At 38.7% G+C, this 27408-nt stretch overlaps 1 protein-coding gene across 2 annotated transcripts in view; it reads right to left on the reverse strand.

The window, feature by feature from the left end:
* The window catches only part of RSU1 (Ras suppressor protein 1), a 110190-nt gene that overhangs the window by 46054 nt on the left and 36728 nt on the right, over positions 1–27408 (reverse strand). The window contains exons 8-9 of one of the 2 annotated variants that reach the window (XM_056336734.1): positions 17212–17344; positions 16615–16843 (exon numbers count right to left, since the gene is read on the reverse strand). In XM_056336734.1, the coding sequence (XP_056192709.1) occupies position 16843; positions 17212–17344 (134 nt within the window). In that variant the 3' untranslated portion in view covers positions 16615–16842. Of the gene's footprint in view, positions 1–16614; positions 16844–17211; positions 17345–27408 lie in introns of those variants that run through there. The other variant, XM_056336733.1, reaches the window with a different exon arrangement.

The raw sequence follows: 27408 nt of genomic DNA on the forward strand, positions 1-27408 counted from the left end.
GTATTTTACCTATATTATTTTTATAAATTTATTTTTAACACCATTTGTATTTTTATTTCATGCCAACAGAATTCTGCTCTGCAGTGCCCATTGTTTTCTAAATCCATCCTTCCTAGAGAAGAATAAAATGGAACTGAGTTAATGCACGCATCTACTGAACAGTACATAATTTCAGAACTAAACTAAATATATACAGGATGTGGGAGAATATTTATGGATAGACGTGCGTGCAGAGACAAATACACCACGAACATATAAACCCACATCTTGTTAGAAGTCCACCTCTCTCCTCCTTTCAAAAACACAGGGGGTGTTTTAGCTTATCTTAATCCAGACTCCTTACTTCTCCAACATGTATACTCATTAGCACTCATGCATATATTCCCATGCCAATGTAGGAACATTTGAGTGAAAGTGGCCTTTCCAATTCCCAACTCTGCTGCCTGTGAAATTTGTTTGTGGAAAGCAAGATTCATGTGCAATATGCCCTAGTATTACCTAATATCACAAATCAATTATTTACAGGAAAAGGGAAATGAGTAACCTTCACCCTTGTTACAAAAACCTCATTTTCTTACACATATATATTAATACCTTTTCCAGTGGGGAAGTAATGAAAAAAACTCACACTACTTACTTTGTGAACATAGGTAAACCTGGCTCTATAAACCAAGTTTCAGAGGATTAAAACTAAACATTAAACATAGAACATAATGAAGCAATGACACTAAGTTTATGAATAATTATCTAGATTAGGGTATACGTGAGTTGCCAAGCAGAGGGAATAGGAAATTCTAATTACCATTCCTAACACCATAAGCCACAGAATATCAGGCATTTATATGTCCATAGGTAAATATTCCTGAATAATAAAGTAATGCAATACTTATTAAATCTTGAGAAAAAGGAGCGACATCAGTACTGCCATCACGCAATGGGAATCCAAACACCACCGGTATGGAAAAGGAAGATGCTTATCTTTGCAAACCGAAGTATTTGTGAGTGTGTAAGTGCACTAGTCTGATAAAATGCATCTGTGGGTTTCAAGTTGGTCCGTAAGAATTTTTACCTGCAAACTGTCCTCCATAAAACAACGTGGGATGCGCAGATTATTGCAGCTCTCAGACACACGTTTGCCACCTCCAAAGCTATGAATCTACACAGTGAATCACTTGGAACTGATACACGACTATCAGTCACATTTTGATCATAGGCACTGCTGAATCTCTAGGGCAATCTAGCTGGCAGTATGTCATCACATGAATAGGACTATACTTAGGAGGAAAGCAGGACAAACCAAGTTTTCCAGAAGACATTAAAATCTCATTTTGGCATATGTCTACAGAATAGTCTCAAAACTGAAGCAAAAAGTAAACAAATTAATCAAAATATAAATCATGAACTGCCAGAAACGCCAGGCTGAATTTCCAAGAATTTCACCCGACTTCAGAAAGAAACAGTTTGTCTCAATTCCCAGAGTAAAATTGCAAATTAAAGCCAATCAACAAAGAAAAAGGAGTCAATATTACTACTGAAAAAAAAAGCAAAACAGCTTGGTGGAGCAATTTGTAGACAATACAGCATGATTTACAGTACCCACGCCTAAAACTGGTTTTGAACCATCACTCCCAGTTATATCAAAAGTATCACACCAGGGACCATCTCAGATGCATCAGGTCAGATACAGTAAGTATTCAAATAAACTGAACAGAATTCATCCTCACTAGCTTCTAACAAAAATGCAGGGTACAATCTCATAAAAAAGGAAATATGATTAAAACAGCTCTTGACCCATTCCACCAGTGTTTTGTCCTATGGATCTTGGGTCTGAAGAGCAGGAACCCAACCCTGCTTGAACCCTGTGGGCTGAAGAAAGGCTAGCTCTTTATGCTTTTGTCCTGTCTATGGCACTCCAGACCATTTCTAGTCAAGTTATGGGAAATGAAGGCCTGGCCAGGTAGATTTTACACTGTGATTAATGAGAATGAAGTTCCCATTGAACAGAGCAAACTGTGTGCTTATAACACTGGTTTGCTACTGACTAGCTGATTTCTTACCAGTCACTTGAACTGCTGATTCTCCACAATAAAATGAACATACTTTTTTTTCACTGTATATGCATTCAGTAGCCTGACATGACCTTCAGGAGCTTATGGCCCTAAGATAAAGTTACCTTGTGTTGAGATCCTTGAGAAGAAGTTGCTGCATAGAAGTCACTAAACCTATACATGAAATCTGTGACAGATACAGGACTGGGATTCTAACTTACTTGTCAGCTTCCTGATACCTCTCCAATTTATAGAAAGATTTGGATCTCAAACTCCCACTTCACTATTCATCCAACGGATCTTCCAAACTTACTCTGGGAGTACTCTGAAATACATATGTATTTCAAGCAAGCCTCCTGAGCCACTGTCCAAATCACAGCCTTTAATTCACAGTATTTTACATCTCTATTAACTGTAGTTTTACATACTCTACCACAAAGCTGGACCAGTCCAAACTCCAGTCTGCCTTAAAATCAAGACCAGAAATTAGTCTTTTCTATTCTGAATGCAAATGCTACCAAGCAACAGTCATATAAAGGTACACAAAGATGGTTAGTTATTTTGACATGTTAATGATACATAAACCAGCTTAGAACTTGTGTCTCATTATAGATTTGTCTCAAAAATAAAAAGATGATTAAAATCTACTCTTGAAGTAAGATTCACACTGAACAAACTGTAGGCTGGTAAAGAGAGCTAAAGAAAATTTGTAACTGCAGTCAGATGTTAGCATTGATAACTGGATGCCATCATTAGTTTTAAAACTACCACACCTTTACAGTTATATCTATAAGAGAAAGAAAAGAACTACATCTAGTTCTCTTACACCTTACATGCACTGCTAAGTGAGCAACCCACAGCAACCATTTTCAGCCATAACTCACTTGAATTGGAATCAGACCAGGGAGATAAACTGTAAGAGCTACAAGACAACACTGTTTCTGTAAGCCATTCATCCCATAGCAGCCTTATTTTCAGCCATACTTAGGACTATAAACACAGAAAAAGTCAATGCTGAAGTTAAATACATTTCTCCCGTAGAAGTACGCATTGGGTAGAAAAGGGAACAGTAGGGTTTCTTTTGTATCGTTCACAGCTCTGCATTGCTTGGTAGCCATCCAGAAACGTCCTTTCTGGTTATTAACACAGAATAAATTCAATCTCCCTTCAGTTATTTTTTTTATTAGGCAAAACATATGAAAGCAAGCTCCAAGAACTCCACCAATGAGACTTGCATATATTCAGCATCACCAGATTCATGTGAAATACACAGGCTGTCAGGATTTTTTCCCTCCCCCTATTTTCTGCACATCATCAAATTCAGATTTCCCATTAGCTCCCTAATGTTGGGGAGGTTTTAAGTTCTTAAGAGCACTTGTGTTCTCTTCACAGGAGGTTTGCTTCATTTGGCGCATAAAGTGAAAAAGGCACATGAGGACCCAGGTTCTTCTCATGGCTTTGGATGTGCAGCTGAGGGGCTGCAACTTGGACTTACCCCAGCTGGGCTGGCTCTTCTACAGCTGGGCATCACTGCCCTCCGGGCTAGCACTGGCAGTCAGGCACCGAGTTCAAGAAGGTAATCCAGACTAAATCTGCCAAAATAAGTAATTAGTTTCCACCTTCCCCAAACCCCCTTGCTACATGGTCACACGAGGGCCAGTGCTGGCCTGGGTGTGTGGATGGGAACACACACAGCCAGGGTGGACACATGAGGCTGGCGCCACTCGATTGCTTCAGCAGCGTACCACCCATAGAGTGGTGGCCAAGGGCCCAGTCTTCCCCTCTGGGCGTCAAGAGCATGACTTAGTTTGTTGGTGAACTGTCTTGGCCCCTGAGGTACCCCCTTGACTACAGGGACAATCTAAGGTGACTCTTGCGTCCTTCTCGCAACTGCTTGACATGCCTGTATTTGAGTACTGAGATGAAGCCAGGCTCCATAAAACAATACAATTTCCTGGTTTCATGGTTCTCCAGACACTCGCCCTCCTCTGAGGACAGGACTACCAGCTTGCATGTGGATTTTCCTACCGACACCTTCATGCCAGGGAGCCAACACGAGTTATCAAGGGAAGGAAAAGCTACCAGCCACCCTCCCAGTGCTGTCACCAGTATGTTCTTACCATACACCTGTGGCTACGTCCCCTTGCAGTCAAACAGGCCCGCTGGGCCAGGGAAGCCCATTGCTCCTGCACAGGCCGGGGAGGAGACTCAATCAATGCAAACATTAAATGCAAGAGCATTTTGGTAAGACAAACATTTTGCTTTGACTAAAAGGAAGATGTGGGAAGCACTCAGCTCTGGCTTTACTCGAGAGCCACAAGCGTGACTGGGAAATTCTTAAAATACCAAAAAGAAACACGTAATCTTTTCAGAAAGTAGAAAGATTACTGTATCAAGTAAGACACTAGAAGTTTAACTGGAATGAGTATCAGAGCTCCTTATGCGACTGGATCAGAGCCTAAAGCACATTCACGGCGTGCCAGTACTACTCACAACATACTTCCATCCCACCCTACTCCCAAAGTGCACACAATCCACCACAACTAACCATAAAAGTTTTGGATTCTAATTGAAGTTCTATATTACATTCTACATAGAACTTTCATGCTTTATCAGAATGGTGCTAACATGAAATATACATACATACATTAAAAAAAATGGAAGGAAGAAAAGTCTAGCACAAAAGGAAGCAATTGTGTCACAGTGATGAAATAATGAAAGTGCAAACAAAACCTCTGAACCTAGTGGTAAATGCAATACACTAGTGACAAAAACATGTAGTCTTGAATGATCTTTTACATGCCGCTTTGTTCACCCTATTAAGATGGTAGTTGTTTCTTTGATTTATCTGATAATAAATTTTTGATGACTAGTGAGTCTCATAAAAATTGCTCTGGTGCTGACTACATTGATTAATAAGCCCAAAGAATCGAAACTGTCAGAAATTCATGTGCAAGAGTAAATTACTGCCAAACATACATTAGATATTCCATAAAATATAGAATAAAAAAGGTTGATTTGGTAATTTTATCTTGCATCAATTTGCCTGACATAATTTATATTCAGGATCATCACTATCAGTCCTGGCACACCTTTCCTTTTTTTAAAGTCAACATCAGAGTAAATCTAAATTTGGGACAGCCAAGAAATGAACAGGAGACAGAATATCGAACGCAATAACCAAAACTAACATTCAGAATTTAGCTTGGAAATTATATCCAGTTGAAAGGTGACTAAAAGCCATCTTCTCAGAGTTGCAGCTCTTGTAAGTAAAATTCACTTTTATTTTAGGTGTCAAAACTGGCACACACATATCCATGCCTAATCCCATTCTCCCCAAACTGTGATACCTCTGAACTTCCTTACTGGGACCTTTGCATGTTGTAGGTTCTTGCAATGCATCTTTGAAGAGTCCTGGACTCTGTGGTCCCACTGTATTTTGCTTGGATAACTGTCCAAAATATTTAATGTGCAGAAAGTCCCACAAAACCAGGTGCTGGAGCAGACCAGAAGTAGGGATCTGGGTTTACATATGAATAGGGATCAAATTTCTCCTTTTCCTGTCAAGAGGAACCATATTTACAGTACTGGGTTTAGGATTTGCTCCATTTACTTTCTGCACATATTTACAATCACATGACAAGCACTTTGTTGCAAGATATATAACTGCAGGATTGAAAACCTACCCGATAATAAATTTATAAGTGGGCTTTATGGACAACAAAAAGGATTCAGGGAATCACTGTTCCCCGTTCAGTGAAATAAGTGCTGCTGTTTTCATCTAGCACTGGAGCCAGCTTCTTAAAATATCTGGCAAAACTAGGAAGAGGGCTAATATTCTTGAATTTATTATTATTGCTTTGGAGAAGCTGGAGCAACTGAAATGGTCAGTACCCTAAGTAATTCTACTTACTGTTTATGCTCCTGCATACTTCACTTTAGACTATAATTTCTTCCTCCGATTTCCCAACCAAGTGTAATAAAGAAGAAAAATTACAGGATATTTTTTCCTGGGATATTTGATACTGATTTTCAGCACATCAGATTTTTAGAGTTAAATTATTAATGTCGCTGGATATAAAAAAAAAAAAAAGCCATTGCAAAGCTGTGGTCAAAAGGACTTGCCTAAAGAGGACCCAAATTTGACTATCCCCAGCTTTAACAGTAGGGCATTTCTTGTTTGGACGTAGGAAAGTGTTGAAATGCAGGACTGAGAGCTCCTGTGGCATATACAGTAGAAGCTCTGATTTTCAGGTCATATTTTTGAAGAAAAAGTTAATTTTAATAACAAGAATTTAAAATGAAATCTGATCATAACCATTTTTAACACCGTGCCTCAGGTATAAGCAGCTGTAAAAATGCATATAAACCAGATGGCAGTAATAATACCTGCTAAAATAAAGGCATGGCTTTTAAAAAGTTTATCAGAACTTGCACTACAAGTGGCTCCAGCAAATTACACTAGAATCATAGCTACCTCAGCCTTCCTTTGGATAAACAGTTGATAAAGACAATCATAAAATTAGGGACACTTCTCTAACTGATAGCCTTCACCAGGAGGGTAAAAAAATTGCTAAAGATCACACAAACCCCTCAATGCAAGACTGAAATAAGAAACTGGAGTTCAATAAAAAACATCATGTAATAAAACAAATATGACTACGTAGAGAATAGAAATTGCAGACAGTTCTGCTTGATTATAAAAGCGCCACTTTTTAATTTATATCTCAAATAAAACCAGCAAATGTGCACAGTTATTCTTCTTGTTTGGTTGTAAAGAACCAATCTGAAGAAGAAAACAAGAAAGCAAATAAACTGGTTTTTTGAAGATTACAAAGGGTGACCGTTATTTACTATTAGCTACACAAGTTTACCAGAAAAGCCTTATCACTACCAACATGTTTTCCACAATAGTTCTCAATTAGTATTGTTTTGTCTGCCATTCCCTACTTATTCTTCTCCCTGTTGCAGTCTTGAGGATTTTCTTTACAGCAAGTAACAAACAGAATTAAGCGTTTTGAAGTCCAAATACTGTTCCCTGCAATATCCTCAAACACACACACACATATATTAAAAAACCCCAGGGTGAAGCACCTTCAGAGAACATCAGTGTGAAGTTTCTTCATTGCATACATTTTGGACACACTGCCTTTGGTTAGCAACAACACTACCTAGAAATGTTGGGAAAACTCCTTGAATCCATTGGAGACCAGGAGCTGACCCACCATGCCTACAGGAGCAAAGCACACTATTGGACACAAGGCCTTAAAATTGTGGCAGTTCTGGTAAAGTCTGAAACCAGCCAACAAATCATCAGCTTTGTATACTACGCATAACGTATTGAAAACCATCATGGTTCATACAGTAACTTTCATACTGAGAATACTGAGATGTTGCTCTAAAATGCATTTTCCCCAGGAAGTACCCTGAAGCAACCAGAGTACAAGAGAAAATGAATCTGCTACTTTCCCTGGCAGTTTGCACTAACAAGCATCCTTTTACAAGGTTCAACCTTGCTTTATTTTCTTAATCTGCTTGACATTTGTTCTCAAACAATTTTGAGGTGTCTGTATCTAAACACATCTTTAACATCCCTTTAAAACTACTGACAAGAGAAGTGAATTCAGTTCCAGCCTCAGCTGATACTAAAAGTAGTAAGCTCCTATTCCTACACTCACTAACCCCAGGCTTCTTTCAGGCCTTTCAGATACAGCATTGAACTGGAAGTTGACAGTGTGCTTCAGTTACATCACATCTCTTAAAACATTTTTCAGAGGCAATTGCTTTCTAAAAAGCAGCATTCACTTCTTTTTAATCTTCTCCTGTAAACATAACCATAATGCATGGTCTATCCTGCATACCTTATTCAGAGGTATGTAACTCTTCTTTGAGCTGCTTTAAAACACACTATGCACAGGCACAGTTCATTAAGTGATCCAGGACAGCCCATATTTTCACTGTTGCCTTTTACCAACTTCCAAGTCATCTACAACTTTAGGGTTTTTTTTAGTCAGAAATGACTGTACATTTGCTTCCAAATACCCAAGGAGACCACTGTAACAGTTCCAGGTCAGATCTCTGTGGATGTCACCAGAAATGCCCTTGTTGGTAATTATCTCCCAAGACCTATCAGACAATTAACTGTTAATTCTTCTTAGTTTTATTGAAATTATACAGTGCTCATTTTCTACCGAGAATGTTGTGCAGCTGTACAAGCTAAATGCTTCACAAAATTCTATGTAGTTAAAAATTGCCTTGACCAGCTAAATTTATAATGTTTCTTTAGGAAGTAGTTTTCAACATCATATTCATGCCTTAATTGTATGAATTATATTCATACAACTGTAATTTTTTTTTTTCAATCTTCACTAGTAGAATCCTACGTCTCTTCACTATTTAAGCCAAAACTGATGTCAGAGTAAACTAGGCCATAATAACCCAGTTTAGTCTATCCACCTTCCTTGATACTGGAGGAACGCCAGCACTTCTGTCACTTTTTGGCATTTCCCTGAAACCATGATTTAATTAAGACAGAACTTTGAGTCCAGACTCTGTCAGTCAAATCTCCTAAACCTCCTGAGTGCACGTCCACAGCCCGGGAGGTTTAAAACCATTTCTCACAGCAAAATGATGGTCCCGCTTCTACTTGGTGGACTGAGTGAACTCATCTTTTGTAAAAGATCATCCTACCTATAGAAGCATAACAGAACATGACTTTCCTTCCTTCATCATCTTTAATAATCTGACCATCATGGTTCAGAAAAGGGCCCATTTAATTCCTAGGATTTATCATAAACAGAGAGCCATAATATCATAATAGTCTCTCCAATGACTAAAAGCCTAACAAGATAGATTCCACTTTGGATTGGCCCTTTTTTCCGCTGCACATACTTTATTCAATCCCACCTATAATTTTTCCTGCTCAGCGTGCCACTTGCCCGCAGCTGCACATCTCACACTTTGCTCGCTTGCTTGCTTAGACCCCAGCCTGCCCTCCCTCTAGCTCCTCAATTCTGTTTCTTACCAGTTTCTTTGATGCATCCCTACCCACTTCTCATTTTGGATTTTACATAATTACCACCAATTAACTCAGCTACTGATCTTGCCTTGCCCTAAAGTTAGATGCAACTTTGTCTTGTTTCCCTTACTCAAATCCTGTATTCTGCTGTCACTGTTTCCCTGCCTTTGGTTTCATCGAGTTCTCAGCTTCTGCACTTTCCTCACTTCTTCACTCCAATTCCACTTCTAATACAGCCCTAGACATCTGCCCCAGTGACTTAAGCCCTGGGTTATCATCCTTGACATAGTAAATGCATTACTGCATAACATTCTAAACTTTATATGAAAGTTCACATCAAAGGGAATAGTAATATCAGCAGTTAGACCAGTATTTATATGTGCAGTATCTATATCTGTCAGATACATCAGTGATAGCTTTGTTTTTATTACATATCCATCTCAGTAATATATAAGCATAAATATACAGAGGTACTGTTCTTCTTGTTTATCTTTCAACATAGGTTCCAGTTTGCTCTTCTTTCGGGAAGAGTTACAGATTTGCATGTAAATGTTGTCTAAAGATGTCAGGACTCTGAGTCATCTATTTTCTCTGTTGGAAATAATGTACTAATATATTTATCAATTTTTAAAATACAGCCAATAAATACAACATTAAGCTGGAATACGAATCAGTATTTTAATATACAATATACAGTACCATGCCTTTGATACAACAGAACCAAACAGAAATGACATTTTTATATTTCTCCAAATCAGGTTGACAGAAAATTTGTATTGGTTAATTAATTTTTTTTACTGCTATGGGATCAAAATGTGTGAACCAGGATTGTTAACACTTGTTTATTTCTTGGCTATGATGGATTTTGCTTCCTGCCATCCTTTGAGGGAAGCTTAATTTGCTGTTAGTTCATCTTCACAGGAGATGCTGCATCTCAGAGAATCTCACCTAAGGTAGATCACCGAGATCATCTCTTTTCCACTACCTTTACCTAGTCTTTGAAACCACCCTAAAATACATGAGGTCACAGCTATCACTAGCACAAATGGTGCATCCATGTCAGGAACCAAATGGTAAAGGTGACAAGCTAAAAAAGTCACTGAAATATAGAAGTGAGCTCCAGCAATGGACTGTTGGACATGTAACACCACCTTATTTCTTGTACAGAGCCCAGGACAACCACAGTGTGTAAATGAGAAGGGAAAAATAGTACATACTAAAGGTTCATCCTACAAGCACGTGCACAAGAGCAATCCCTCAGGAACAAGGAGGAAACCTGTTCTAGAAGTATAAGTATTTGTAGAGCTAAGCCTAAGATAGAACCAATGCATGAAAGCCTTCTACTCCACAAACTACCAAAGAATACCAGTGACAAAAATAAAGAAGGAAAACAGTATTTATTATGGCCTATTTTTCTTAGCATAGCAAGGTAGACTCACCTAAAGAACTATCCAAGTTCTTCAAATCTTCATTGACCTCTGTATGTCATACAAACAGCTGAGGCACCTAACCATACTCCTTTGTATCAAATCTACATCAGACATTTAAAGCAACTGGCCTGTATTCCTCTTTATGGTCTTTATTTCCCCCCAAGAATCCAGAATACTCATCATCAGAAATTATTCCTGAGATCATACTGTACCCAGTTTGGTTCTTTTTGGTATTGTTACAACCTTAGATACTGACTGGGTAATACAAGAAGTTATTTAATTTTATTTAGAGACAGCCAGAGAGAAGCATTCTTTCCATGTACCTCTTCAATTTAAGTGGAGAAAGGAATACTATGAAGATTTTTATAACCCCTAATGAATATATAATTTATACAACAAGTAATTATTAGGTTATTTATAAAATTTAGTAATTGTAAACTGTTGCACAAAACTGCTGTACATGTTTATTTAAACAAGTTATTAAATGCAGGAATATGCAAAATAATCTAACAGACAACAGAGCTTTGCCCCTCAGCTTAACGACAACTGCACTGTGCAGTTATCTTAATATGGGGGTGGGGGAGTGTAATTTGAATTTTTCATTCAAAAATCAGGAGACATGAATAAGGAGCACAAAGGTCTGCCTGCACCACAGACACGCCATCCTCTACCGCAAACAATCACATATATACTGCTGCTTAAACTGATGACTGCTCACTTTGAAACAAACAAGATTTTGGCCTTCATTTCTTCTGTCAGAAGGCTATTTCTATCAGAAGGTTATTGCCTTGCTCCCTTAATAATTAGAGGTCTTCCTTCAGGTATACACCTGACCAGCTTATTTATATTTGTTCTAATGTCCACCATTTGTTTTTTTATGCCTTAAATGAAGTCTCTTCCTCCCCCTCTCCCTCCCAATGACAGCAAAGATGACTGTTATCAGTCTTTGCTTTGCTAAATAAACCAAATACCTTTTAAATCTCCTCTTGGCTCTTCATTCCTTTTATAATCTTATTATCCTTCCTCACTTTGCCTGTTCCTGCCTGAATTCATCTTTCATGAACATGACGACCAGAACTGCATAATATTTCCTCTTCTGTACTGGAAAATTTCCACTCTCTTAACCCAGCTCTGGAGATTGTGCTTCTCTTTCTCTTCCTTTCAATCCAGGCATATCACACTGGTGGTTCACAGAAAACCTGTAACTAATACATGCAAGCCTTCGTCTTCATTTGCTAATTCTTCCTGTGTGGTGTGCTGATTCTTTTCTGTGCTGCTAGTTTTGCATCATCAGCAAAGGTCACTTAAATACCCCTACTTTTTGAGATAACATAAAAAAAATTGAATTATTGCAGGTCAAAGACCATGCTGCACAAGTACCACCATTCCAGGACAATCTCTCCTCCTACCAGTTCAACCTGCTGATGCCTACATTTCAACTGGAAATTCCCACTTCTCCAGCATGCTTTCCAACCACCAACACATGGATTTTTTTTTTACTTGTTTGACCTCTTTTCCACTCCATGTATTATAGGTGGTTTTACTGATCATCATCTTTACATCTTGGACAGCACCGATCACACAGCTGAAATTAAACAGGCTTAACAACTGTGGCATAAGAACAGGAGTTATTTCAGGATACTATTTGTATTCTACTACATTATTCTGAGTATCTTGCCAGCCTCCTCTAGCTGTTAAAAATAAATGTGAAATACTCTTCATTAATATAATCCAGAGGAAGAATCTCTTACCTCATGACCTGTGTCTGCTGCCCTGGAAGCAGCTGCTACATAATAGTGGGGGTCTAGTACAACAATTCATTCTCAAGAGGAAAGCTGGGGAGATTGTCTCTAAATAGAGGACTGAATCAAGAGTGGATTTTTCCAGACTGTCACTGCTGATAAAATGAGGTTTTCAATTACAATGCTTAGCACAGAGCAGCCTGCCCAGGGAAACCTATGTTCTGATGCTGCCAAGCGATATATGCTCAGCACAGCATTTGTCAAACCATTTCCTCTGCTAAGAGTTAATGTGTCAGTCTTTTAAAATGGCTTGGTCTTCTACCACCTTTCCTGGTGGGAATGTGAAAAGTGCAACTTACTTCTTTTCGCAAAACATCTTGTTGTTTTGCGAAACATCTTGACTCCAAATTGACTGCCTCGTGGGAAAAACCTGCTTTCTAGAAACTTAGGAATTGGTGATTAGTCTATCATAATTCTGCCTTGCTGGAATAAGGAGGTCAAACAGGGAGGCAACAATCATTAAACAAAGTATTAAACAGCGATTGCTGGGTTCAACAGCAGCTTAAAAATGCTAGAAGTCTCAATGCTATTCTAAGCAAATTATTTTGGTTTAGCTAAGATTACACTGCCAGGTGACAATGACTGCAATAGACTGCTGTGATAAAAGCAAAATCACTGCCCTTTCTGTTATGAGAACAACAGGCAAAGAGCAAGTTTCACATGAAGATTGATCAAGAGCACCTGATTAATGCCAGAAATGTACCCAAAGAGCAGATTTCTGGATTAACTTTGCTGTAAATGCCAGGAACTAAACCCACCCACTGATACCAATCACACATCTCAGTTTTACCTTATCTTAATCAAATCGCTAATTATCGTACACTGATCCTGACGAGCATCACAGGATTTCTGTTCTTCATAGGAGCTTAATTCACTGTTTTCTTTCAAACACTCATGTCTGCCTGCATTTGTCTAAGTACGCTATAACCACTAAATCATACAATCCATCATCTCTTTGCCAGTACCCTAGACAGAGAAGATCCTCTGAGAATATGCTTACAACATAAAGGTCACTTTGAAAGTTGACTAAAGGCATGAATAAAAAATAAAACATTTAGTTAAGCCCTTTGAGGAAATGAGGTTGCCATTACCCTTTTCTGTTTGAGCAAGTTCTTCAACTGCTTTTCAACACTATCATGACACCACACGGGGAGTTTAATGGCAGCTCCTGAGTATATCTAGAATCAAAGCCAAAATTCAGCCTACTAACTTAACTTTCAGAAAGTTAGCACGGCATTCAGAGATTAAGAATCATTATATACTTGGCAAACTGACCTATTTCCAAATGATGCTGTCATAGGATGATATGTGCAGTGGGCGTATTTTAGCCAACAAAAGCTAGTAAAGTGCCAAGAGCTGCTGAATTTCCTGTTAAGAATTAAGAGCCCCTCCACACACATTTTCTGCCACAATATATGGCCCATCTTTTTGTCAGCACAAGTCTTCCTTGAAAAATGAGGGTTGAAAAAATCACCTGGCATCATTTCTCATGAAAGGTAAGGAAATTAAAGGAAATGAAAGAACCTACAAAGTAAGAAGAGCTGATCTGAGGGTCCTACTGGCTAACACACTTCTGAAGTGAAGTGCAATTCCAGTTTTATACTTCGTGCACGAGTACCATGCAAAACAGGAGTGTGAAAATGTAAAAAGTATGAGACAAATGATGTTTTATCTTTAGACATAATCATCCTTCATGGGTGTCATCCCTACTTACCAATTAATCACTAGAGCACGAATATGCTAAGACAATGCTAAAAATGGAGTGCAATTATTCACCAAATTACTTGAAACAGCCAGCACATTTCACAAAGGAAAAAAGAGGTTTGTGATCTATTTGGTAGTTGCTTCACAAGTGCAACCTCACAGAATCAGAATGGAAATCTCCAGTATTGACTGCAGCATACAATTATGACTTATGGCTTATGTCAGCCATCAGAGAAACCTCTAACAGGCCTGCGAGTGAGTGCATTGCCAAGACCTACTTTCTGGCTTAAGATAACAGCAACCAAGTAAATACTATGTTCCAGTTATTGCAAAAACAACTTAAACTGTATTACCATAAACAACTTAGTGAAACATAACTTGCTAAGAAACCTGGCACTTGTGATTGTATGAGCATACCATCTCTATTTTAGCTAGTACAAACACTGTTAGACTTGTAAACAAAGTAAAAATCAATATTTCCAATCAGCCAGCAAAAGCAATGGGCATAGAGAGACAATTGTGATCTCTGGAGTAAAAATCCAACTATCTCATAGATGCATAGTTCCTGTTTTATGAAAGCCCACATCTTCCAGTATCTGAAAGTAAACTTGCTGATCTGAGTGTCAGCTGCTACTGCATGTGAGCTGCTCTCCCTTCTCAGTGTTGCAAGTGGTTATCTAAACAGCAATCTACCCCGTCACCCATTTAACTGTACTACGTTGTCTCAGAGTCAGAGTTAAGCTGCCTGGGCCTATCAAATATTGCAAGTTAATTTAAGTTTTTCTTTTCACTGAATGATCCACAAAACCCCCAAGAGCTCAATTTTCCTTAGTTAGATAACTACAAAGAGAATTATTACACTCACTTCTCAACCTTGTGATTTGCTTAATGAGAAAAAAAGACACACTACCTGGACATAGGCTCTGAAAGAAAAAGGAAGTTGAAGAAGGTGTATAGTTGGTAACAGGAAAAGATCAAAATTTCATCACAAAAAGGAGTTTTTCATTTCTTCTGTGTTCACAGCTTATTTACTTCTGTGCACAATAATGCTAATAGAACCGTTACCTAGATTATGCCATTGCTTGTGAGTTTTAACACCTGAAATCAAATGGAAACAGAAAAATGTCTATAGCAGGTGGCACCCAAATAATTCTCAGATCACATCTTTAAAGGAAACTGGAAATAAAAATGGGACACTTTTTCAGCAGAAAAAACCCACAAACACTCTGTATAGCATGTGAAACAAGTACAATGAAGAATCAGAAGTCGTTACTGGGATTCTAACAAAATTATGCAGCTATTTTTAATTTACAGTTGAAATATAAACTGGTTACATGCTACAAATAAAAAAATGACATCCAATTATGAACACCTTCATGCACGTAGTTTTCATTACTAATCTTTGAAAATAATGACATTTTAACTGAATAAGCTTCTAAGATCAAAGTAGAAGTCATGTATGAGCCACAGAAAGGTTCTTTTATTTTGTTTTTCCCCCTATTAATGACTAGAGTCTGATTTTGCTTACACTGTTAACTACAGAGGCTTCAAATATTTACTGTAGACAAAATCAAAATCAGCCTGTTAGCCAACAGGACATTGTTACACCTCAAAGAACAGGACAGCAAACACAATATAGCTAATTTAAACCAAAGAGCAATAGCTGCAGCAAGTGATGAATTACAGAACCTTTTACACCTATTTTGATTGCACAAGGAAAGTCACCAGAGCAGCTTAATATATCCACAGTTGTAAAATCTTTTTTGTTTGTTTGTTTTAATTATAGATACCTAACAACAGCCCCCCATCCCACCAAACTGAATATGGGTCAAATTCTCAAAACTGCACTTCAGTCCTTGAAACTCTGTTCTCATAAACCCAGAGTGGTCCTTGTGAGAAGTGCAGGAGGGTCCCCAACCTACACTGCTCAGCAAGTAGAAATATAAAATTGACCCCCAAAAAATAATAATTACAAAACATTATCAAGAAACCTAGATGCAGCTACACAATGGGCTCTGGGGAAAGGCTGGTCTAAGAACAGCTGTTTTCCTACACCATGTCTGTAGTACAGAGTACTACTTGAAGAAGGGTGTTGCAACCTACTTAAAACTATGAATAAATCTATGCTGAAAACACATATTAAAGCACAAATATCAGGACACTTCTGAGACATACAAGTTTTGTAACCACTCTCCCACCTGTGATCCTTTTCACTTAAATTCTGTAAATGAAGAACAGCCTACAAAAACCATTGCTGGATTATTTAGTTTCACATAGCAATTTACATCTCAGTTACTTAATTGGAATCCCAAAAATCTTAGCTCATGAATACTCTCCTTTGGTTATTAAGTTTAGACAGCTACTATAAAAAAAAAAAAAAAAAACAAAAACCAAAAAAACAACCCACAACTGTCAGAAATGCTTCTAAATTATTTATTTTTTTTTTTAATAAAAGGGAAAGGCAAAAACTAACTTTCCAGCCTAGAGGTTATACTGTGTGTTGTACTACCTACTGCTTCTAGAAAGACAGCATAATGGTGGTTGTTAGACACAAGTTTGAATGTGGACTAGTAATATGGAAATTTTTACTGAAAAAAAATATTTCAATTCAGTGAACCATTAAAGACTTTATTTGCTAAATAAATGCTTAGCATTAATACATAGACTTTTGAATTAAAGTGGAGAAGTCCTAGCATGAGGTTTATATTTTTCCAGTTACATTGTTGAAGAAAGCACTAGTACCTGTATTTGAATTACCAGGATTGTAGACTCCTGTAAACCAGTCCAGATCAAAACAGGTTTGAATTTTGGACACCTCTTTTAAAATATGACAACCTGCATCTAAAAACATTAACAAATATCTATTTCAGTCTAAAAAACCTTACTGTACATACGTACAATTAGTACTTATCAAAGGCTTGTAATACTTGCTCTTTTACATAACTGATGTTACTTAATAGCTCTTAGAAATGAACAATAAATGCAGGACAACATGAAACAGTCTTTGTGCTTTCCTAACACGTCTAAGTCATGTTTATTTACCTTCTTGTCAGCAAAATTCCTTCATATAGATGTACAGGTTTGCTATTTGCCCTGAGTACCAAGCTACTGCATGTGTTATGAAAGAAGCACATAGCTGGTAACACTTTGCCAAACACACTACAGGAAAAAAGCAACACAGCTACAGTACATAAGTGACATGTACTTACTACTTGTATGTTTCTGAACGAATGTATTCAAAAACATGAGATACTCCCAGCTGGAACTGGTCAGCAATAGGGGTAACCCAAGGATTGTTCTCTGCTTTGAAGACTTGCTTTTGACCAGTCAAATCCAAATTACCTGAAAGGGATTAAACAGAACAGTATATGAAAAAAAGTTAAATATGAAAAATTTGACAGTATCTTGCTGTGAATATAAAACTTTTCATTTGTTTCAGCGAGTATAATCATAATGAAAGTACTTCAGTCTTAGTGGAGAGGAATAGGATGACACAGTAGCTCCTACCATGATGGATGCAGTTCTACCCTATTCATTTCAGTCCTACTACACATTGCACAGCAGGACTGAACTTGACCCACTGCATATAGTATTTATTCACCAAATTAGTTTTAAGCAGGGCTTAACAGTGCATAGGTGTTGGGCCCTCTCCACCACGGCTTGCAGGAATAAAAGCAGAATGATGCTGTGGTAGGAGTTTGCTCTGAAGCCCAGCACTGCACGGCATTTCTCAATCGCTGCTCTGAGCATAAAGTCAGCCAGCAATGTCCAATGGACTTTTTGCCTTCCCGGGGCCCAACGTGTTGTTTGTACTGAGATCCTACCACGGATCTGTGGTTAATAGTTCTCTATACCACAAAAAACAAACAAAATGTGTCATTCTTGCAACACACCAGTTTTACCTATTCTGTTGACAGGAAGACTTAAGAGACCCTATTAGGGGTATGCTTGGGTTTTTTTTGTTTGTTTGTTTGTTCATTTTGTAAATGTTTACCACCCAAAATAGTACATGCTTTGCTGAAATGCCTCATGATTATGGATACAGCAGGCTGAATTCCAGGATGGTCTAGCCATTGAAATACTTTCTTACATTCTTTAAATTAAAACAAGCAATCTGTGCCACACTTTACATTTATTTTTGTGAACATTACCATGAAGAAAGGCCTATCCCCAAAAATGTAAACCAACAAATAAAAACAACAAAATAATCTTTACCTGTGGGAAACAAACCAGGAAAAAAAATACAAGGTTTTGAAGACTGACTAAGCCAAGCTGTCAAGAGAAATCTGAAATCAACCTGATGTGTTAGCTTTTCAAAATTAAAGGTACTTGTGTAAGCTGCACAAACACACATGCATGCTACGGGAGCTGCTGCAACCCATGTGCTTGCTGGTTGCATGTTCTAAAGTACAGCTAATTCTTGATGCATTTATCTCCGTAAAAGGGGTTAACACAATTAAAGGCAGACCATTATACTGTGTGAAAAGATGTCATGCATCTCATATGGCCCTACCAACAAGTTACCATTACCCCAGCAAGCTCATCTGTCAGCTGTCTTGAGGCCTGTTCTTTTGAAATAACAGGCAGGGAGCATTTCACCCCTCTGTCAGTCAGGCAGCAATTGCCCTCACTGCCGCATGCTTCAGTGCGCCTCGTTAGAAGCCTTGCACCCATCTCCTTTATTAAGGGACTCAGCAGCCCTGTTCTAACAAGGATCAGGAAAGCAGGATTAAGTACTGTGACAAAGAGGACCTAATAAGCTAGAAACTGCTGTGTCTAAATCTATGCTGGCTCAAGGCGCAGGCTCACACTGCTCACTATTCAGTTTTCAGGCGCAGGCCACCGGGGAAGCAAGCCAGCACTGTGATTAGCCGTAACCCTCTGACCGGTGCTGCTATGAAGATCATGTATCACTCAGGGGCTTGCTTTGCAATCGCAAATTGGATTTTCCATTTTATTACCTGCCAAAAACCACATACATTGCTCTCCAAAACTACCAACGCTGTAAGCACTCGCTTGTAATTACAGTTCTGCAAGTACCGCATCAAGGTAAAATGATCAATCTGTGTACAACTTAAAAATAGCTAAATTTTGGGAGGCAAGCTTGGCCTCATCATGGGTCAAATTCAATGCTGCTTACAGGAATAAGCCACACATTCCCAAAATCTCAATAGCTAGGGTCTCAGCTGAATCCTTACGTCCCAAGCTGTGTCACAAATTTACCACCCAGGGAACGCTGCTGTATGTATATGCTTCCATCCTCACAGCACAGCATGCCCACTTCCATTTCAAATACCACATGGCCCATTTAAACATAATTAATTGTAATAAATACTATCCTGCTAAAGCCAAAGAAATCTTACAAGAAAGAAAGAGAGAACTGCTCAAGCAAAAATGAACTGTAGGTTCTCCTGCCAAAGTAATCACTTCATTTTCCTCCGTCTTCTATATTTCCCAAAGCACACTGGAGGCAGGCACAGATATTACTTTTTACCTTCAGAGGGGAGAGGCAGGCAGAGGCCCTAAGGGTAAAATTAGTGTAATTACAGAGGAAGTTGGGGCACCCAAAAGTCCAGCATCTGCCCTGAAATCCACCCCTTCCCTGCCCAGGACGCCCCTCGGGGAGCCCTGATGGCAGCAGCCGGCCTGGCAGCCCGTCCCACCAGCTGCCTACAGCCAGAGTGAGAGGTGAGCTGCCACCTCACAGCCCAGGGGTTTAATGGAATAATTTAATCAAGTGTTGCAGTGTGAAAAGGAACAAGCTGTCTGTCCTCACAGCAAGCACCAGGCAGAGAGCTGGTGCCCCTCTGCAGCGGAGTAAAGGAGGGCTGCCTGGCAGCAAGCAGGAAGCATGGGGCACCCGACACTTAAAACTCCTCCCTGCTTGACACCGACATTTCCATCTGGAAATGAAGGACAGAAACAGGCAGAAAATTAAGCAGGATAAGAAGTCACAGGGAGCCTGCTCCACCTTACCAGTGATAGGGAGGAAATGGAGTCTAACAGTCCTGCCACAAGGCAAGCCACTTCAGAACAAAGATGACTTAGAATTAAAATTGTGACAGGATTGATGTGTGTCACTCCTGCATCACCATGCATTGCTTGGGGACATACCCTGGTGTCCCTTCTGTGCTTACAGCTAAAACCATCCGCAAATTGAGGGCTCACTAATTCTGCTCCAACTGCAGGACATCCATGAGTCCCAAGCACGAGGCCCAGGTCTCACTAAGGTCTCGGGAACAGTACATGCTGGGGCAACCAAACACGTGGGAGCCCTGCACAAACCCTTCTGCCCCAGCGTACCAAGACGAACCCAGCAGTGTGGAAGAGAAGACCGAACCCACCTGAAGCAACATCTCTGGCACCAGCCTCAGCACAGGAGTGCTATGGAACTGGACACCTTACAGATGTATCCCTATCGTTCCCCACCCCCAACAGTGTCCTTGCCTAGAATTTTTTTTATAGCAGCACTGTGCTAAGAAATGCTGTTAATTCCATCCCTGCAGCGCTAGAGCCAAGGGCCAGGGAAAAAGCCATGGCAGATGCGCCTTCATGCATACTGTCTAACGGCAGCATCAGCAGAACACTATCCCCAGGCCTTTAGGAAATTTATATACTGTTCTGCTACACAGATCACATCAAATCCCTCTGATATTTTTAGTAAGCAAAACATAAAATTGCCTTTAGTAAAAATCCACTACTGAGATTCAATCACAAAATACATTGGGGTTGCATCAGTCATTGCTGGTTTGTTCTTTCCATGAACATCAGCCTATTAAAAAAAGAAATTGTTTATAATTTCTAAAATTTGGCATAACTACTAGACTAAAATTGTATTTCATAATGGACTTAAGGTTTCTGCTATTCTGCCATACTGAAAGAGATCATCTCCACTGAAATGCATTACGGGTCACATGCCTCTGGTAAAAGAAGTAGAAGAGGCGGCTATCTTTACGACCAGTCAGCACAGTCCCTTTCCCAGATCATAGAAACGTTTTTTAACTTATTTTTGAACACTTCTAAAATTATTCTTATAAATAAATAATCAAAACTATATCCCAGAATACAGGCCTAGCATGCTTAAAGGTCTAACATGCTTAATTTCTAAGCCTGAAGGATACTCTTTTTAAGCTTTCCATCTTGAACAGACATAGATTTCCAAGTAGGAAGAATGCAAAGTGGACATATGCTGCTAGCATGAGCAGACACCGAAAAGAGAACACAGTCTGGAAAACAGAACAGTCTGGAAAAGAAGTGCAGAGATAAAGGTCTAACAGCTGATTGCTGAGGATGACCTGCACAGAATGCCCAAAAGCCTTCTAAAAGGAGCCAGCTGTGTAGACTTAGAAACACCTGATCATGTCTTCATTTTTTTTTCTGTCTCAGTACTCATTGTATCTAAAGATGATCCTGAACCATTAAGTTTGACTGGATCACTGCGACTGAACTGTGTTTAACCCATCTTAAAAACAAATTATTCCTATGCCCAACCACTAAAGACATGCAGACCTGAAAACTGTCTGCTGCCCAGATCTCGTTAGCTGCTGCCTGGAAACTACAGAAAACACATCTACACCAAAACAAACCCTTGAAAATTCAAGGACAAAAATCAAAGTATGCATATTTTTAATTTTAATGTATTCTAACTTATGCCATACATTGACTAAAAATACCATTTATCACTGCGTACATTCAGAGCTCCCACAGCCATGGGTGGACAGAAGGGACATCTTGTATGAGAGTGGGCACACCTGATCCTGAGTGACGTTTAAGGGAAAAGGCAGCTACAGTTTCCCTGCATCTCCCTCAATAAATCTATCCTGCATTTAAGATAAAACATGATATTTAATGTTTCTTGTTATTTTCCTTCAGTGCTGTTGAAATAAAAAGTGGTTTGTGCGAACATTCATATTTTGCTCAGCTGCCTGCAAAGGTCAGAAAAGAGCTCACAAAAGCAAATAAAATGCTGCCTCCCACAGTGGTGGCTGCAGAAAGTGTCAGAGCCAGTGATAGTGCTACCTATCACTTTGACCGAGGGTATCTCCAGACTTCCCAGGCTGCTCCTGTCCACTAGATCTAGCCTGCAAGCTCTCACATGCAGCTACAAGCCCCTCATCCTCTTGTGATGTATGACATATGGAGTGTACTATACCTTAAGTATACATACATTGGGTAAGTATTATACAAGTAGAAGACAAGTGTACATAGGCATTAGTTCAATACAAACAAAAGAAAACAGAATGAACACAAGCCTGTCTTGTCCTTTCCACTCGAATGCCCCTTGGCAACACTTTAAATACTTTCAAAAATTAAAAGGTGAAATAAAGTAATTAAACAACACTGACATTTGAGAACTGAACATTGGCATTCAACGTAAGAAACACGATCCTAGCTGTAAAATGCCAGATCAACGCTTCTTTGTAATGGTTTAAATTCATCCCTAGTGGAGCTTCATTAAAATCAATGGAAATAATTTTTAGCCTGTATACTGTCGAGTTTCACACCTGCGTCCCATTGATACTCTGACTCACCTTTCAGCCTACCCTAGACTGCACTGACCTCAAGGAGAGTCTTCAAACTGTAACACATCACTTTTAGCAATTCCTCCTAAGACTGCAATTTAAATGTTCTTTCCCTTTACAACAAAAGGGTCTTACACTTTGTCATATGTAAGGACAGGAGGAATGAAATTAGTTTTATTTCTTTATTTATATATAAATACCCTTGAATCCTGCTTTATTAAACACTAAGTAAGGGATCAATCCACTACACTAAATTTAAACTTAGGTTATATGTAAAAATACATCTGTCCTGGCTTGGTTTAGATTTGCTTTACACTACAGGGCTTATAATTTTTATTACTTTTGTGGCATTTGCTGTATCTCGATAGAGACACACATTGGTTTAAGCATGCGTGTGGAAGACATATCATGACTATGATGTCATTAAAGTTATGCCAAAGCAATTAATTGTGAACAAGGTCTTAAAAATATATGTAAAAGAAGAAAATACACTGATTCCTATGCCACAAAGTATTATCAAAAGCAAACTATTCTTACACCAATCTTAAGCACATGTAAACTGTGCATCAGTAGCTCATATAATTCCTATAAACAAGTAAGATCATCTCTGCTTTGAAGATCTCTATCACTCTTGAAGGATTAGTAACGGAAGAGTAGTTATAAACAGTAGTTACAAAGGAGCAATAAGACAACAGAGAGCAAAGACTTCTTGTACATAAGTGTGACTCAATCCTTTTGGAACCAGCAGAAACATTCAGTATGATAAACAAATCTACAGCTCCATAGCATATGTTGAAAATATACATTTGTTTGATTAATTTCTATGTACTGAAAGAAAACAACTAGTGAGAGCGAAGCACCTACAAAAGATCAATCCCAGCAACACTTTTGCCCTCTCACCCCTACATTCTTGTACTGGAGAAAGTCTAATATTATCACTTGGAGTCAACAGCACTTCAGAGAACCTCAAAACCTTATTTGTGATGCTTTTATAACAGGGGAAAAGGTTCAAGTTTCAACAAGAAGTCAGATTCGGTACATACAAATAAACCAAACAGATACTTCAGAGCATCCATCAGACCCAAGCAGGCTGGAAGTCTTTCTCTGACTGCTTTTCTGACACACAGACAGGAATGCCTACAGCCTCACCTGGGAGTGCTAGATGGGAAGCCCCAGGGTAAGAGAAGGCTGAACGAGCAATCTGAAAGCCAAACACTGAAGCCTAAGCCCATCCTCAGTTTCACAATTATTTTCAGGGAAAGCAAACAGGAGCACAGATATTGTAACATCACACATTATTCTAACAACTTCTTAGATGTAAGTGAGAATTCCCACCAATGCATTCAGAGCTTAGACCCCAACTTGAATGTTCACTTGAATACGTCTAGCAGATTTCTGTGTCAGTTCAGTAATTGAAGAGTTTAACAAAGATGTTTCAAACAAAAACATCTGGTCTGAAAAACATCGGGAGATGGACACTCCGCCAGTGGTGTCTTGTTCAAAATGGTTCATCACTGTTAAAATGCATTCTTTATTTCAGTGCTGAACTGAGCTGTCTTAGCTCTTAAACACCGCTGCTTCTTCCGCCCATCTAACAAGGAAGACAGATGACCCGTGCTTTCTTCTCCTGGAGTTAGTGAGGATCAGCAGCCAAGTCTCCTCTCAGCTCTTCCCTTTGATAGGTTAAATGAAGACTCTGATTATTCGTGTGATCTCAGAATAGCTACTCCATTTGCTTCAACTCTTAGCAAAAGGATTGCAGCTGGAATAAAGTAAAAGCAGACTAACTAAATTTTGAATTTTTTACCATTGCTAGAAAGGTGAAGTGATCCAGGGCAAACTGGTATTGCCTCAGCTACCTCTATTAAAATTTTATGGGAAGAGCATTTTACTCTCCAGCACTGTCCCACCTCAACCTTTCACAGAAAAGAATTTTTTTTTTTTTTACAAAAAAGTGAATTTAATCCTGAGATATGTACACAGAATTCCAGCATCATAGCAAAGGTCAGCCAGAATCATTATACCAAAATGTAATGGGGAATCTGGCATATGGAGACTTCCACTCCACAATGTGTCAGGACTGATGATGAAGCCTCGGAAAAACAACAGAGCAGATGAAATGCTGAACTTCTCCCTTAAACCATATTTCAGATATTAAGTACAGACAGAATATAGACCTACCCTGCCTGGGCAAACTCTCATTTCCATATTCAAGTGAGAGGAAGAATGGTTAACTCTGTGGGGACAAGGGGAGAGCCCTAGCAATTTCTACCATCACTCCACACAACAAACCTGACCTTAGCAGGACAACTAGTAGAAAGAGGAAATAATATTAACATTCACAGATGAAATCCACAAAACAAACTCATTCAACACAGCACACAAGGCACTCCTAGCCAAACAGACTCTGCTAATGGCTTGTACTTCCACATGATAACTCATGCAGTTTCAACAGCTGAACTCCACCACACACAACCTTCAGGTACAAAGGCAACCAGCCTGGCTGATGCATACGGGGAACAGCAGAAAAAACAGAATTTTGACAAAAATCCACAAAATTACTTCAAAATGTTTCCTATATTCATTGTATAATTATTTCAAATTACTTATGATTTGATTAATTTTTCCTGCATTCCTAATTTAAGAGAGACACCTACTTGAAGACCTACAAGTATTGCTGTTTCACCGATTTCTTTCTTTGAAAGGTGACACATTGTGCTGGAAATACTGTTTCCTTCGCTGCTGTGTAACAAATGTCTGGCACCGACCAGGATCTTGAGGGGCAAACCAACAGTCACTGCTAAGTGTTCATAGTGAAGAAACCCAAGAAACACACAATGCGGCAGACAGGTTTTGGAACAAAGGGAATTAACGTGATGTCAAAGTAGTTTAACATCAAAGACATTTTAATGGCACAGGAAGTATTACAGGCTTAGAGGATCAGCATCCCAATTTATTTTGAAATATATTGCACATTTTTTCCAACCCAGAAACTCCCCTGGGATTCTCAATTACACAGGAATTCAACAGAGCATCCTCTCTTTGAAGGGTCCCTATCAGACCAAAATCTAGTTAATTTAAAAATACAAGTTCAAAAAGGATTCACTGTATCGCTTTTGCCCTGCACTTTGAAACTTCCATTCAAACACAGGTTGCCAAGTACTCAGAAGAGCGAAACCACTTTGAAGTACTACGAAACACGTTAAATTTGGTTCATTTTACAACAAATATAACATTTGCTTAGATTGGCTCTAATTATGGTACGCTTACCTACCAAAGCTCCAACAGAACAGATGAAATATTTGCTGACAGAAACATCATTATCACACTGATGGTACTTATAATCAGAGTACAGTCAACATTAGGAAAGCCTACACACACACTGTAGTCATCTGAGAAGCGCCAGTAGGACTTGCATATTTTAAAAACAAATGTAAGATCAAATCTGAATCTTGGGAAGTTTGGCAAGAATTACAGCAGTGTAAAGAAATGAATGCTCGAGATTTAAATCTAAATGAAGGGCTACAGAAAACATCTTTCTGTGTATAATGAAACTGGAGTTATCATCTCTTCCCATAGACCTTAACTCACATCGAGTATTCTGTCGAATCAGCCAACATAAGAAGTGGTGGGTTTTGGTGGTGGTGGGTTTTTTCATGTTTTAACTTAAAATAAGCCTAAAATTAGAAACACAGAATATTCACAAATTTTCAGAGATGCTTTTCTTAAATAAATCATCTGTCCATGACCTATCTTATTATGTACACTTTTCTATTATTCCTTAACTAATAACTGCTACATCAGTAGTCCTAGAAAACAAGTTATTTTGTTTATTCACTAGGAAGTTTAGTAAAGCTCCTTACTTTCTTACACTACCTTTGCCTTAGTTCCAAAAGTAGAAACGGGTAATTTTTTTTCAAAATTGCAAGGTATCAACTAGTTGTTCCAGTGCGCAGAGCTGGTATCCAAAAAGCACCAAGATGTTCAGGCTTCTAACAAGCCCCAAGAACCCGTATTTGCAGGTGTAAGCTGTGCTGTGTTGTGACACGGAGCGCAGTGACAGTTTATACTGAAATATGAAAAGATTGGCATTTACATCTAGTATATTTAGGAAAGAAATATCTTTTGTGAAATAAGTGATTCTTATGTTTGCACATGCCTGTTATAACTACCTAAGTAAACTCCTATTTTGATTAATATTAACTTGAACAAACAACTGCACCAACTACTTTGCTTAATGTAATATTCATTCACAAATTCTAGAGTAATTTCAAAAGCCTAATTTTAAAATGTCTTCCTGTGATGGAAGTATTGAGACTTTTGGCAGGACTCCTTGAACTTCCTATTTAAAGTCAATCCTTTATCCACAGAAGATAATTTAGGTGTTCAAACCTAAAAAATTATGAAAGAATTACTCATCCATTCTGACATACATATTTAATTTACAAAATGTCTCACCCTCCTTACAAAGGAACATGGCTACTTACCCCATCAAGTTTTTTTTTCTTTTTTAAAGAGCCTGAGTTTTCCACACTCAAGTATGTGCCTAACTTCACAGTTTTGATAGTGTCTCTCTTTACCTGAGGAATTATTTGATAAACCACAACAGCATTCAATAGTATAGTTAAAAGCCACTGATGTCGACACTCAGTTTTGGAAGAAGAAGCTGGTAATTCAAAATGCATCCTTAGAAGTCACTGCTCTTCCCCATATGCACAAACATGAGTGAACTCCATGTATGTATGTGCACATGTGTGTTGGTGGCAGGGTAACTAACACAGTCAACATTAGAATCTGGGTTTTAAAAATCACGCCATTTATTTTCACATCAAAAACGCAAATCTACAGATCAGTTAGTTACATTGTCTGGGTGGCTATTAACAT

This window comes from Falco biarmicus, chromosome 4 (assembly GCF_023638135.1).
Source record: "Falco biarmicus isolate bFalBia1 chromosome 4, bFalBia1.pri, whole genome shotgun sequence".
NCBI lineage: Eukaryota > Metazoa > Chordata > Aves > Falconiformes > Falconidae > Falco > Falco biarmicus.